Raw genomic sequence first — 14,478 nt, 5'->3', positions numbered from 1 at the left:
ATATATATATATATATATTTACGTTGTAAAGGTCACAATTCGTGAATACTGATCAATTTTTCAAGATATCACGAAAAAGAATAAAATTCCAATTACTCTTCTGACTTTTTCCCTGCCCAAAGATCCTTATCGATGCAAAGTGTTTAACACAGCTCTTCTATAGAAACTCAAATAAATGAGTTGCTGAGACATGAGCTGGTATTTATCAAATGCTTCAGATTAATAAATACTTTAAAAGAATGGAAAAATGTAATTGTGTTTGATGCTAATTAGCATTTCTATATCAAATATATGCAAAACACTCCTTGTTAGAAAGCAACCTTTGCTAGTAAAAAGCAACCTTTTAGAAAGCTAACCGGAAAAGTTGTGGCATGGGGAAAAGATTTTCTTGAAATTTTGAAGTAAAATAGACTTACATGTACAGTGTATGTATGACCAGTCACATTGTTCACAATGACCCTCCAAGCACCATTTGCCTGTCCAACGGCTGCCATCCAGAGCTTGACTTCCCACACAACAACCCCTAATCTATGCATTCTTACACCAACGGATGAATGGATCTCCTGTGCCAGTTCTTCCAAGACTGCCTCAACTGTTGTTTCTTCTTTCCCAGCATCTACATTAATTCTCCTGGTATTAACATCCAAATGTAAGACAGAGACAAAGCTTGGCCATATGCTAAAAGAACATATTTGACAAGTTTGTAGCTATAATTACTTGGGATAGGGAACAAGATCGTCTATTTGTTGCTCCCGTATGATATAGAGGTACATATGAGCATGCTCAGGTTTTATATTGGCGTTGTGTGCATTAAGTTCCAACTCCTCCATTGCAGCCATCAAGGACCTAAAAATGCTCCTTGAAGTAAAGGACATAGCCAATTGGATTCGAGATGTTTCTGCATCTAGCCTTTGATATGAAGAAAATCCTTCATTTGTGGTTGGCTGTCTTAGAAGCGTGCGAAGAAACATTCTTTGAATTGGTTGTGGCTTGTTATCCATAACCGTGTAGAGGTGCCATTGACGATCTCGAGATGGAGTATACCGTATATTCTCATAGCCCTTAAGTTTGTCCTATAAACAGACCAATGCTTAAGTTTAAGATCTAGCATATAAGTGGAATTTGCCTTCTCACCTTCTAAAGTAAAGGGACTTGAAAAAATAACTAACCAATTCAAGATAAATGGATAGAGGAGGTTCCAGATGACGCAATAGAGGTTCCTCTGCATAGTACAGCTTTTCTTCTGACCAGTGAAAAGAGTGCCTCATTGGGGTACGTCCTTCATCCCTTTGGATGATACAACTGATTACACCGACACCTGCAGCTCTAATGGTGGAGCCTACTTCCTGCTCTTTGAGTATTTTAGCTAATTTATTGATTCTTTCTTGAGCCTGATCCTCATCACCGCTGCAAAACATCAGAAGTTGCTTGTGTCAAGAAGAAAGAGGAGGTTCATATCAGTAGCTAAAAGAGAGTATATGTATACTAGTCCATCTAGACTTTGTTTTCTTCTAGGAAACTGTAATTTTAATTTTAGTTAGTGGTCGCATATTTCTCAATCATCAAACCAAAAACTAAAATACCAGAACTACTGTATAAATCTCAAACAAAACGTAAGCTATAAAACAATTGATGCTTTAACAATTACGAAAAAAAAAACAAAAACGAAAGGTTCAAACTAATGAGGATTTACTGAAACAGTACCTGTCTTGCAATAAACTCATCTGGTTGTTGATGCCCACTAATCCAATATGCATCATATTACCATGGTTAACTGGTTCCGCAGAACCACTGGTCAGTGCTTCATGAAGGTTATTGGTCGCCTCCCTCAATGCAGCACTGATAATTGCAGACAAAAATTGAAGAGATTTAATTACAACCATCACTCCCCACTTTTTCTCACTGTCTTTCTCCTCCACTGATTTCTTCGAAGTTTGGTCTTCAACCCCATTCTTCCTTTCAATGTACTCATCATAGAACTCCCACGTGGCAATAAGACCAGATCTGTGCCATTGTATCCTAACACTCCCTTTGACAAGATAAGGCTGATAGCAAATACTAGAAGTTAGAAAAGCACGTGATAAATATAACAAAGTCAAAAAAAAAATAAAAAATAAAAAATATGAAACTGTCAGTAAAACTGAAATACCTGGTAGAGTCTGCGAATATAAGTTTCAACGACCCTCCTCTGAAGGGTGTGATCACTGTGATCAAATAAACCCACAAGGGCATCTTCAACAGCCAAAGGAGCACTGACAAGGTCCTCCATTCGGTCGTTGATGGCACTCTTCCTCTTGGGAGTATCAATATTTTCACCATCCTCTGTAAACATCTCTAGTTCAGAGAGACTTCTAGCAATGTGGGACCGAAGTTCACTTAATTTAGTTTGTTCCAGCAGTTGACTTGCCTTTAGTGCCAACTGCATCAAAATAATTACAAATAAGGATTTTGCTCAAAATGTTCCAAAGATGTAAAAGTCTCACTCGCAAGATGAAATGGAAAGTAGATAATTGAAGGATATATATTCACAATGCTCTCCAAGTAGAAGAGATGCCATGTCCAAAAATATGTAATGAATAACATGGAATTCTATTTTCAGCTTGAACAGAATTTCTCAGGGTAATGTCCAACCTCAGAATAACTTGTATGGTTGAGTAAAGAAAAACGGATTAACTGATCCCTATAAGCAGCAGGATTAGGGTAAACCAATTTATCCATTAGACGCAATATCAGCTTATTTTTACTTTTGATGCCCTGAAAATCACAAAAAATGCAGTTAATTTAATTGCTGTATAATGTCAACATATCGAGGAAGCAAAACACCCTAGCTGAAGTTGTTATAAAAGTTTGTACCTGATGAGAGAGCACAATATCAACAATCTTCAATAAATCCTTCTTGTATTGTAGACGCAGACGTTCAATTACATCAGCCTAGACATCAAGGGAAGGAACATTAATATTCTAGAAAACTAAAAGATAAAGAAAACAACATTTATATCAGTAAGAGTTACTTAGTTCCTCCTAGTGTATATTTTGTTGCCTGATAGACCAGTAATTTGTAACTTCAAAATGAACAGTCAAAAGAAGAAAACTAAATATTTTTATTAGTTTTTATATAAAGCTCGCAAGACGATAAAGAAACCATTTGATTTAGACAAAGAAAGAAAAATATATAATTATCAGTTTGAATCTTGTAAAAACTAGATAAGTATTAACATCAACCAGAAAAATACTTCCTTTGTCGGTAGAAGTCATAGAAGGTCAAAACCGATTGCCCACATAATATCAGTACAAGCAGCTGAATAATTATAATAACCTGAATATTATCGCTAAATAATTCCTCAACAGAAAGATACTCTTCAAAAAGGGATTGAACAATTATATGGGCATGGCTCTCTCGTCCACCCTCATAAGACTTAACAAGACTCAGAAGAGGTTCAACTAGTCTTTCTTGGGCTCCTTTTTCTTTCTCGGGACAGGAAGAAAGATGAGCCTGCAATGTAAAACATGCCTCATAAATTATTCACATTAAAAGGGGAAACATCAAAATGAACAATTCGTGAAAAGAAACTTACTTCAAGAATTCCCTTCAATAATTTGGCAGGGAAATCAACAATTTGGGAGCTTGAAATACTCTCAAACTCCTTATATTTTGACTCCAGCTGAAAAGCCAAGTTCAACACCAGCTCGGATTACTTTTAACGTATTAAACCACAGGGAAAAAAGGAAGAAGCATGGTATCTCTTTACCTCATTTTTTAGATCTTTGGGAAGACGCGTTGCCAGAACAGCCAAGCACTCTTGCCATTGAAGGAAAGGCAACTCAGGACTATCAAGACAATTAAGCAAACTTTGCACAACCTGAGATAGTTGTTTAGCTTGTTAATAAGACAAACATACATACATACATATACATACATATATATATATATATATATATATATATATATATATATACATATATACATATATACATACATATATGTCTCAACAATAATAGAATCCAAAAATCTCCTATCTGTAACAGATTACTCAACCACCTAGAATGCAGTAAAATTATAGTGTTTATAAATCAAGGTGAAGACTTCACTCACTTCATCAATATTGTGCTCATACCCAGCAAGAATCATCCTTGCAGCATTTAAGTTTGCTGCACATTTCTGATGAACTTTACCAGAAATTGCAGTAGGAGGTCCCAGGAGTGGGAAGCTCCCTGTGAAGGGCTCTGCCTTTCTTACAGCTGAAGGATCATCTAGGTCAAGACTTGCTATAAGTTCACCAGCCTGCAAAAAGTGATAATATATTATTTATGTTCTTCAATTTCAGCACCTGTACTTCTTTATGGAATTGAATGCTAAATACCTGCATTGCTTGACCTTCAGACATTTTGAAATGAATAATTCCAGAAGCAGGTGAAAGAAGAGGCATGCACATTTTCATGACCTCAACTTCAGCATATGGTGTGTCAGCATCAACATGACTGTCATCCCCGACCAAATATCTCAAAAGCTTGCATGGTGTCTCCGCCACCAACTTTGATGGATCATGATCATTCTGTATAGACAAAAAAGGTTTAAAAACTTACCTTGGACACAAAAGAAACAGTTAATGTTAAAATAAACTCATTTAACCTGAAGCAAGCAAGTTCTTCCATCTATTAGAAGGCGAGTTCCAGCTGCTTCTTCCTCTGCATATATTACATGACTGTTTCCATCCAGCTGTAACAAGTGGAAGCTTCTAGTTAATAACTCAAGAACAAAGATATAGAACAAAAGACCAGTCATAAAATAGGGATGTTTAGCATAAACTATACTATTAGCCAAATTGAAGATAAAGTTATTGATGCAGCCAATACTTATTTAGTTTATATTTTCTTTTGGTGAATAATTTACTTTATCACTAGCATGAATTAAAAAATGTACTTTAGACACACATCATTTCTTCTAAACAGGCCAATCATACACTATCGTTACTAAAGTATTATTTGTTTCTTTAACAAAAATCTTTCCAGTTATGATTTGCTTTAAGTCTTAACTCTGATAAAATAATGCAATCTCCACATTCCTTTCCAATGTTTGGCAAAAAAAAGGTTTGAACATCTCCAGAAAAAATAAGTTCTTTTTTATACATAACATTTCTGTAACATACTGATAGAGAAGAACAATGCATTCACAAAGACTTTATACTAAACGATTAATCCCGATACTAAAATTTTTTAAGCCAGAGCAGCAATTGTTTATGTCTATATAAAGGAAATTATACCAGAAGGATCTAATTAAGATTGAAATAGCAATGCAAAATGTTCACAAACCATGGGATGATATAATTTTGAGTATGATAAATAGTACTGTCATTGGGAAAAGTGCAAAATAAATAACACGCATAAAATAGGTGTTTAGAGAACAAATACTTGCCTGCATTAGCAAACCTCCATCACGTAAAGTGTGTATTTCTGCTTCTATCTCTGATTGATTCATTCTCAATCTATAACTTCCAGATCCACCTCGTATCATGTCAATCTAGAAATTGTTTTACAAGATGAGTTACACAAATTTATTGTTGCCTGATATGGCATAAGTCTCAACAAAGGTAAGTAGAAAACCAAATTGACATTTATAAGAATACTTACTGTATATTTGCTTCCCTCAATGTTCAAGGCCACTTGAGAATGGACAAGAGATATGTGCTGTAACAATTGCAAAAAATGATTTTCATCACTATAGGGTTTAAAGGCACTGAAAACTATAGGATCTTCCCATTCACAATACCTTGGGAGGGATTTGTCCCTTTTCAAGATAGCCAACATAGTCTGAAACCAAAGCTGCACTGCTAGCAGAAGCTTTCTGCATTAATTGAAACAATCACGGTTATGAATGCACATATGAAACTAACAAAACCTCAAGGAGATAACAGATATAACAAATGATGTTTGCTTACATAGAGTGCCCCTGCAACAACAGAAAGATACCAGGGAGGCCTCTCTGCTCTAACACGCATTGCAATTCTACTGTCTAGCCAACCTGTGTGAATTTTGTTGTCTCTGTAGTCAGAAGCCTGTGATCAAATATTGTAATATTATCACTTCAGCATTTTAAACAACTTTCACAAAACAATTTGTAGTCGTGTGAATAATTTACATTCAGAAGATCAATGGTGTAATCAACATTGGTACGGATTTCTCCCCGAATTTGAATCTCCTTCAGCCCTAGAACCATATTTGCAATTGCTAAAGCCCTAGATTCTCCAAAAGCAAACACATGCCCTGAGGTAAAAGAGACCAGATTAGAAGATAGTATAAGGTGAGTATAGTATGGGAATTGTGTAAATAGATGCATAATCCTTATGAACAAGAATGTTAAGGAGAATTTATACCCTACCGTAACAAATTCACCAATAATGAAGTTTGTTATATGCATTATTTAACAGAAGAATCAACATTTCAAAATCATTATCAGAAGCTCTCACTAAATCTGAGAAAACTGAGTGGACACGATGTTTTTCTTCTTTGCCCAACAATGGTCATCTCTATTCCCTAGCACCTGTAATCTGAAAAACAGAACATCCCTCCATTTCGACGACATTTTTCCTACTCCACCCTTATAATTTGCAAAATGCCACTCTGTCTCTTTTTGTTTTATCAGAGTGAAATATAACACAGGAAAAGAAGGTTGTAAAATTTTGAGTAAATATATCAAATGTTGTTACACCTTATATAACTATTGGGTGATACATAGTCCATTTAATACCTCAAATCCAGACATGAGGATGACAACCAACATAAAACTGCAGTGACTATGAGTTGTCAGTTACGCATAAGAAATTATTATGCAACCCTGCTCATTGAAAGTATGAAAGAGGGTCATTGTACACAACCTTATTCTTGCATATGCAAAGAGGGTATTTTTGGATTAAACTCATAACCAACTAGTCACCAAGGCGCAACTTTATTCTTGTGCCAAGGCTCACCCTTAAACTATTACCACTGCTTAGTGTGGAGACCTATGAAGAAAAATTTTACATACACAAGCAAATGTGCCTGCACACATCTGTTGACACATGCATTGAAATTTCCATTTTCCCAACCTTCCATCAAATCCAACTGGACATCCTAGCTCTTGGCTCTACTGCTAAAAGATCATGAGTTCAAATATTAATCATATGTCCCATAACAAGTGAGGTGTACTTTATTCATTGAAAGAAGATGGAGAAGGTAAAAAAGAACAAGATAGATCCACATCGTGATGCATCTACTAGATTCCATCCTATAATCTCGAAGAGAAGATTGTCCAACTGATTTATAAGTTGCAGTTCACGAATTTAGGCAAGTGATGTGAGACTTTCTAACACCCCTCCTCTCTCGATGCCTACCAAATAGGAGATGACACCGGAATATACACAAAGATAGGCTGTATATAGGCTCCTCTACCATGTTTACATCTTAAGAACACTTCCCATTAGATGAAGTTTTCCAACAAACGTATAAGCTACACCTTAGAATTAAGGCAGGTGGTGTGTGAACTCTAAACATTATCAACACAATACTATGGAATATGCAAGTTCCCAATTGAAGATCATAATGATATATTGGTCATTTGAAAATCAACAATAGTTAATTTTCTTACTTGTTTAATTAATTAATTTTACTACTTACCAAACTGTGAATCTGAGAATTCATGAATTCCTCCTCCAGACTGCAAATATATAATTCAACAAACTTTAGCACCACAACATTTGTTATGCCTGCATCTGAAGAAACAGAAGACTTACCTTGACAGAGAAGTATGCCCACACATTTGGCTTGCTTTTAAAGCTAAGCTCCTGCACAAATACTTGAACTCAGTACATGTTACAAGATGAATGAAGCAACAGATGATATTGATGTTGAACTTGGTAGTTAACCTGCACTTTGCCACTCGTAGGCTTAAAGCCATCATCGGGGTCCTCACTAGTCACTCGAACAGCCACACAATGACCTTTTGGCTTTGTGGATTGTGCTTTATCAAAATCAAAAGGGGTAGCTAAAGCTGAAGTTTTTCTCCAAGCATCATACCCCCCACCATGCTCCACCCCATAGAAACGCCTTATCTCTATTAAAGGAGACACATAAAATACATGTAAGAAATTAAATAGTAGAAAATAGGAAAGCAAATATCAGTAAAGAATAATTTAAACTATTCATCGGGTCCCAACCGTTTCCTCATTTTAAGTTTAAGTCTATATGAGAAAATTGTAATTTTTAGTCCCTAATAAAATTTTGAAGAAAATTAAACAATGCAAGGAAGGCTTAGTAGCAGATTTACGCAGAAAGAAAAATCTCTAGTTTTGGGTACATGGCAAAAACTTATATTTTATACAAATGTAGGGACTAGTACTTAAAATTCTCTCATGTAGGGAGTAAATTTAAAGCTGGTACAACTATAATGAAGTACCAACTCTGATCCAGACACCGGACACACACTAACATGCACATCAGGCTATGGTTAATGTCCAAAGTATAGGACACAACGACACATCTGATATTTATTTTAATATAACAAAAATCTCAAATGAAAATGAAAATTTATATGATTACACTAAAAACAAATTTGTAAAGTTATAGTTTTTTCTATGATAATGGCTCTCAATTAAATATTTGGAAACATACATCTTAAAAGTTAGAATAACTAGTTAAGCCTTATGAAAACAAACATCAACAGAAATATTATGCGGCTCACAAGTTTTATAATATAAGTTGGTTTCTTCTAATTTTTCTTTTTTTTTATGATAGCAGTCTCTAGGAAGTGTTTAGTCAATAATAGGTGCGGCTCACTCTCTTTACTTGTGTTCAAATTATGTCTAAGCTTCCAAGATTTCTCAGAGATATAAGAACTAAAAAGAATAATTCTGACAATATTAGAGTGTCAACATGTGTCATTTGGCGACATGCTATTTTACAAAGTTGTCAGTGCTTCCTAGGGATCATGTCAATAATTTAACCTAAAGAATATATCTGAAGTTGTACCAGGAATTTGCCAGAGGGGGACACCCATTCCAACGGCAACTTGGGCTGCAGGCAGATTTATCTCTGCTATCCACTCAGTAACAGGATGTTCAACCTATATAACAATAACAAAAACAATCACTGATGGTGAAAAACAAAATAATATAAAAACAAAACAAGGTCTGGAAAGTAGGAAGAACTAATTTCAAGCCAAGCCACCTTCCTAACTAATCTCCAAAAATATAACAGAAGCATTTCCCAAACATAAGTATTAAGCTAAAAGGTAGTTGAGGGCTACCTGTAGCCGAGGGTTCAACTCTAAAAAGTAGTACTCTCCAGTTTCCATACTGTAAAGATACTCAACAGTAGCCGCCCCGACATAATTTACTGATTTAGCCAACCTTCTAGCTGCTTGCTCCAGTTTTTTCACTGTTTCTATGGGTGCTACCGTAATGGGACCCTCCTCAATAATCTGTTACAGACGATTGATTAGGTAAATTGAGAGATTCATTTCACCATGGCAATTTGTTGGGCAACAAAACGCTTGTGTACCTTTTGGTGCCTCCTTTGAACACTGCAATCACGACTATGCAAAGCTGCAACATTTCCATGCTGATCACAAAGTAACTGGACTTCTAGATGTCGACTCTATTTAGAACAAAAGAGATTATCAGAATTCGACCAAGACCTTAGAATCATGTTCTTTCAGATCAAAGTTCAGTGGATTATCTAACCTGGGATGCAACCTTCATTATAAATATAGGTGAACCCGGAACTTCACCTTGGACTTGCTTGAACAATGCCCTTACCTCATCATCATTATGAACCTAAAAAGCCACATGACTGTTAGTTTCTAAATCGCACAAAATAAATCATACCAAAGTAAGATCCACACAAGAATGTTTCTTTTTCTTATAGGTATATACGGAGTTTTCAATTTCAAAACAATTAACATACTCCTGGAAGACAAAGTAAGGTTACAAGGGTAACTGCGTGAATGCTATTGGATTTTCTAAATGCTAAAGTAGTGTATATGTAAGAAGCAAACCTTTCTTATGCCTTTACCACCACCACCCCAAGATGCTTTGATCATTGCAGGGTATCCTACAACTTGACAACTAGCTACTGCTTCCTCTGTTGTATACACACACGCTTCCCGATAAATTTCATCAGGAATAGTAACCAAGGAACTTTCAGGAGGAATTTTCACCTATAAGAAGAAACTTCAACTCGTGAGCAGGGCATCTCTCACAAAAGAAAAGCACTATAATAGGAGATTGAAATCTACATGAGAGCCACTCCATCGAAGGGTTGGCACTTCTGCTGCTTGAGCAATCAAGGATGAACCAATTTTATCTCCCAATGCAGCCATAGATATGGCAGGAGGTCCGAGAAATACAATTCCTTTTGCTTTTAATGCATCTGGAAGCTCGGGATTTTCTGAAGCATGACCCCAACCAGGCCACACGGCATCAACATGAGTTATCTCAGCCATCTGGGCAGTACATTTTATGCCAATACACAGAATTTGTAAGTTATATAGGCAACAACGATGTATCCAGCAACAAGAACAAATTGGGCAATACCAACTTTTTATAGAATGAATATTTTATGTCTGGAAGATCAACAGTATTATGTTCGTTATATATGACATTCAACTTGATTACCTTTAAAAAATTAGAAAAATTAAATATACATGGCGAAGTATAGTTTCCATCCGTACTGTTTTTTTTTTCACTTTCCTTAACAAAATATGCATGGCATTTTGAATTACAAAATCTCATGAAGTCAACATCACACACCTCAAGAATAAGCTGCACATTGGCATAGTTATTGTTATTGGTCCCACCAGGTACTTCCACAAATTGATCTGCTATTCTGATATGTTCGGCATTGATTCTCATGTCCTCTGGAGTAGCCATGGCAACCAACAAGATGGCTTTTTCTGTTCCAAACGTCTCATTGGCCCAGCTCCTAACACTACGTATAAATTTGACTGCAGCCATTCCATTGTTTGCAATTAAAATGCTATGAATTGGCCTGTTTCCGCCAAGGGCATTGCAGAATTCATCTACTTCGGATATTGCAGCAGGGTGCCTATTTGGCTGTACACTATTTGCATATCCATTCCGACGCCCAATGTCAGCCATTATTGTTCTCCTTCTGTATGTCTCCTACAACATAACAAAAAAAGATACCAGCAGCTCAAGTCATACGATAATAAATTACGAGCTAGGATTCCTTTTTTCAATTTATATTGCTTGTTCGGTAAACTTTTTGAAGAATCATTCGTCCAACTTAATATATTAATGAATTCAAGATAAATCATATAATTAAGAAGTAAAAAATCAATCTCAACTTTTACGGGCATCTTCGGCATGATGTAAAAGAAAATGGACAAACAAAAGAAAAAGTCGTAAAGTTCTTTTTGCTCAACCACATATGGACTTGGTTAGAAACTAACAGATTTGAAAACACTGACAACTGTGGCTGATACGATTAACTCATTTTGGAAAATCGGGATTCCACGCATAAAAATCTGTCACAAATCCATTCCTCCCAAACCTGCAGGTTTCACTCTAAGATACAAACAATCAAACACATCCTACTGGTTCACTCTCACTCTCAGATGCGGTATGGCGAAAACATAAATTGCAAAAGAAAATTATTAAAGAACAGGACAGCATCTAGTGATAACTCACTACTACCTTTTCAATCAATTAACCCCTCTTCAACTTCCGATTCAGCAAACAGACAGATTTTTTACTAGAGCAGCCAAACTCAAAACCAATTCCAAACAAAAGGGAAAAAAAAAAAAAGGCTCTTCTTTTCCTTCACCAACAGCATACAATTCACAGAGTTTTCAACATTAAGTGGGTGTGCATAAAAAAAACGAAAAAAAAAACAAAAATAGAAATGAAGTCAAAGAGAATTACAGACGGGGAACAGAAAAAGGAAGAAGATAAAGGATAACAGCAGAGACCTTGGGAAGAAAGCTGGGCTGACGAAATCAAGAATTTCCTTTTGTTGTTTTTAATTTTATTCTACAAAATTGGTGGGAGTTAGAGAAGCATTGAGAGCTTAAGAAGGTGGGTTACAAGTGAGAGAGTTGTTGGGGTATTCCATGTGAATGGTGATGATGATCAGTGACAAGGATCATGCATAAACCAAACCAAACCAAATAGTGAAAAAGTTGGATGGGATTGAGTGAGGTAGGTTTGGAATGGGTTGGTTCGCTCTATTCAATGAAAGCTGCACGTGGTACCTGCCTTTGCCACACCTCTTGAGGAACTAGTATTAGTAGTAGTTCCTTCCCAGCTACCCACCTCTCTCTTTCTCTCACGCTTTCTCTCTCTTTGTGACTGATGCGAATAAATTAGTGGTGATAATTCAAATAATCAGTAAAAAAAGGGGTTCAAAGAATTGGGGTTTGGCCGGGTAGAAGAAGGAGATGCATGTGACGTCATCAAAAAGATGAATGAATCTAATCTACCACAACAACACATGTAAACAAACATGTAGCATGATTGAGGTGCCTCTCTTGACTATGCGTTGTGCTGTGTTGTTTTGTTCTGTTGGTGGTCACTGCTGTTCTCCACCAACCCTTCTTCCTTCTATGAGTAGACCTGGATGAGTCAAATATGGAAGCTGTGTTCCTTCCTCCAATTTCATCGAATTACAATTACTGCATCCATCGTCTCCACTTCCATCCATTTTTAGTATTTTTTTAATTCAAATTCCCATTATCCACATAAATACATCCTACTTTCGGTTAATCCTTCCCATTTTTTTGTTCGCCGTGAAAAAAAAAATTACGTTAAAAACAAGATCTTATGTATAAGAAATAAGAAATTCATATAAGTTTATATTAATCAATATTTAATGATAAAATATACATAAACAGAAATAAGAAAAAATCAATTAAAATGTATATACTGTGCGTTGTGATGAGATATAAACCATTTTAAAAAGTAAAAACTAGGAACAAATCTTAATTTACACAACATACATGAAAACAAAACTAAGGTAAAAATAAAATAAAAAATGAGATCATTAGTAAGTGTATTGCACGTGTGTGTACCTTCAAATGGGACACATTTTATTTTGTCTATTTTTTTCCTACCGAGATTTAAATTTAATATGTTTTTAGTGGTCATGATTAGGGTATAAATAACATAAGATAGTGATGGAAAAACTAACATTGTTTAATGGCATAAGAAATTATTTCTTGCACTACTTAACAGTCTGTCTTTGTCGTCATTTATATGGGTAAAATTGTAATTCAGTGATTAATTGTTAATAATTAATATTGACACAAGTTATATAAGATATATAGAATTTCAATAAATTTTGCTACGCTTATGGTTGGGAGTTAGGTTTATTCATGACATCCTCACCTTTGTCTACCGCCATTGATTTTGGTTTTAATTTAATGTGTGAGGTGCAAGATAAACACACACCAAAAAGTCCTACTTCATTAATTTATTTTTTAATTTTTGTTACATAATTTCACAAGGTAAAAGAAAAACGTGAATAGACTCAAAACGCAGAAGTTTGTGTTTGAAACAAGAGTTTAGAATTAGAGGTATGAAGAAGAATGGTTTTGTTTGTGTTAGAAAGTGGGTAGGTGAGGACCAGTTTTATTTTGGCAATCTTTATAAATGGCTGTGCTTATGTCTTATGTAGAATGAATTTTTTCTGGCTCAGAATAATTTCAACCTGGATTTATATATGTACTACACGTGCCTATAGCCCAAACACAAATTTGTCCATATACCCATGTTATATCACAACAAATCAATATTTCTTTTCTTGGTTTTAGGGGCAGACAATTTATATTTCTTCACGTGCTTTTCTAATTATTTCATCCTCCTAACGAGGTTTTTCACCCCAAGTAGGAAAAAATGACGGAGATATTATCAGAATTGGCAAACAAAAATTTAATTACGAGAATAGAGAAGTCATAAGATCCACACGACTTTTATTGAAGAAGTCGATCCCTGCACGATTTCACACTATTCATTTTACCAGTGTTGAAGCTGTACACTTCAAAAACGACTTTAAGACATACTAATCAATTACCAGAAGTTTGTAATCGATTACCAGAAGCTTGTAATCGATTACCAAGCAATTTTTTACCAAAAAATAAAGTCATGTTGAAGTTAACCACTTTTCTTATTAAAGTCGTGCATCCCCTCACATTTTTACTTTTTTTATTTTTTTATTTTTTTATTAATTAAAATCATTTATAATTTGTAAATAATGTTTTTAAATATATTTAAAATAATTAAAATTATATCTAGTTAATATTTTTTTTTAATATTATTAAATAAATAAATTTTATATTCTAATTATTTTTGTAATTAAATTAATTTTTTTATAAAATAATTTTAATTAAATAATTTATAACTATTGTAATTATGTAATTAAAAATTGAAAAAATAAATATTTCATTACAATTTATTTTTTTGAATTTTGTTATCATAGAATATTCTTTTT

General features: G+C 34.8%; 1 protein-coding gene across 3 annotated transcripts in view; it reads right to left on the bottom strand.

Annotated features, from left to right (window-relative positions):
• Positions 1–12,671, bottom strand: part of LOC106761817 (acetyl-CoA carboxylase 1) — a 15,883-nt gene extending 3,212 nt beyond the window's left edge. The window contains exons 1-29 of one of the 3 annotated variants that reach the window (XM_014645384.2): positions 11,963–12,671; positions 10,782–11,153; positions 10,268–10,474; positions 10,028–10,189; positions 9,714–9,806; positions 9,532–9,627; positions 9,278–9,451; positions 9,001–9,094; positions 7,899–8,086; positions 7,767–7,817; positions 7,651–7,690; positions 6,137–6,261; positions 5,937–6,053; positions 5,768–5,842; positions 5,629–5,685; positions 5,414–5,518; positions 4,631–4,717; positions 4,362–4,553; positions 4,094–4,282; positions 3,750–3,860; positions 3,576–3,662; positions 3,317–3,493; positions 2,854–2,931; positions 2,632–2,754; positions 2,150–2,419; positions 1,705–2,045; positions 1,170–1,407; positions 718–1,073; positions 417–630 (exon numbers count right to left, since the gene is read on the bottom strand). In XM_014645384.2, coding sequence (XP_014500870.1) covers positions 417–630; positions 718–1,073; positions 1,170–1,407; positions 1,705–2,045; positions 2,150–2,419; positions 2,632–2,754; positions 2,854–2,931; positions 3,317–3,493; positions 3,576–3,662; positions 3,750–3,860; positions 4,094–4,282; positions 4,362–4,553; positions 4,631–4,717; positions 5,414–5,518; positions 5,629–5,685; positions 5,768–5,842; positions 5,937–6,053; positions 6,137–6,261; positions 7,651–7,690; positions 7,767–7,817; positions 7,899–8,086; positions 9,001–9,094; positions 9,278–9,451; positions 9,532–9,627; positions 9,714–9,806; positions 10,028–10,189; positions 10,268–10,474; positions 10,782–11,129 — 4,395 coding nt within the window. In that variant the 5' untranslated portion in view covers positions 11,130–11,153; positions 11,963–12,671. The other 2 variants (XM_022780730.1, XM_014645387.2) reach the window with 2 other exon arrangements.
• Between the last annotated feature and the right edge of the window lie 1,807 nt (positions 12,672–14,478).

The sequence above is a fragment of the Vigna radiata genome, chromosome 5, assembly GCF_000741045.1.
Source record: "Vigna radiata var. radiata cultivar VC1973A chromosome 5, Vradiata_ver6, whole genome shotgun sequence".
Lineage (NCBI taxonomy): Eukaryota > Viridiplantae > Streptophyta > Magnoliopsida > Fabales > Fabaceae > Vigna > Vigna radiata.
This window is presented reverse-complemented; position numbering and strand designations above follow the sequence as displayed.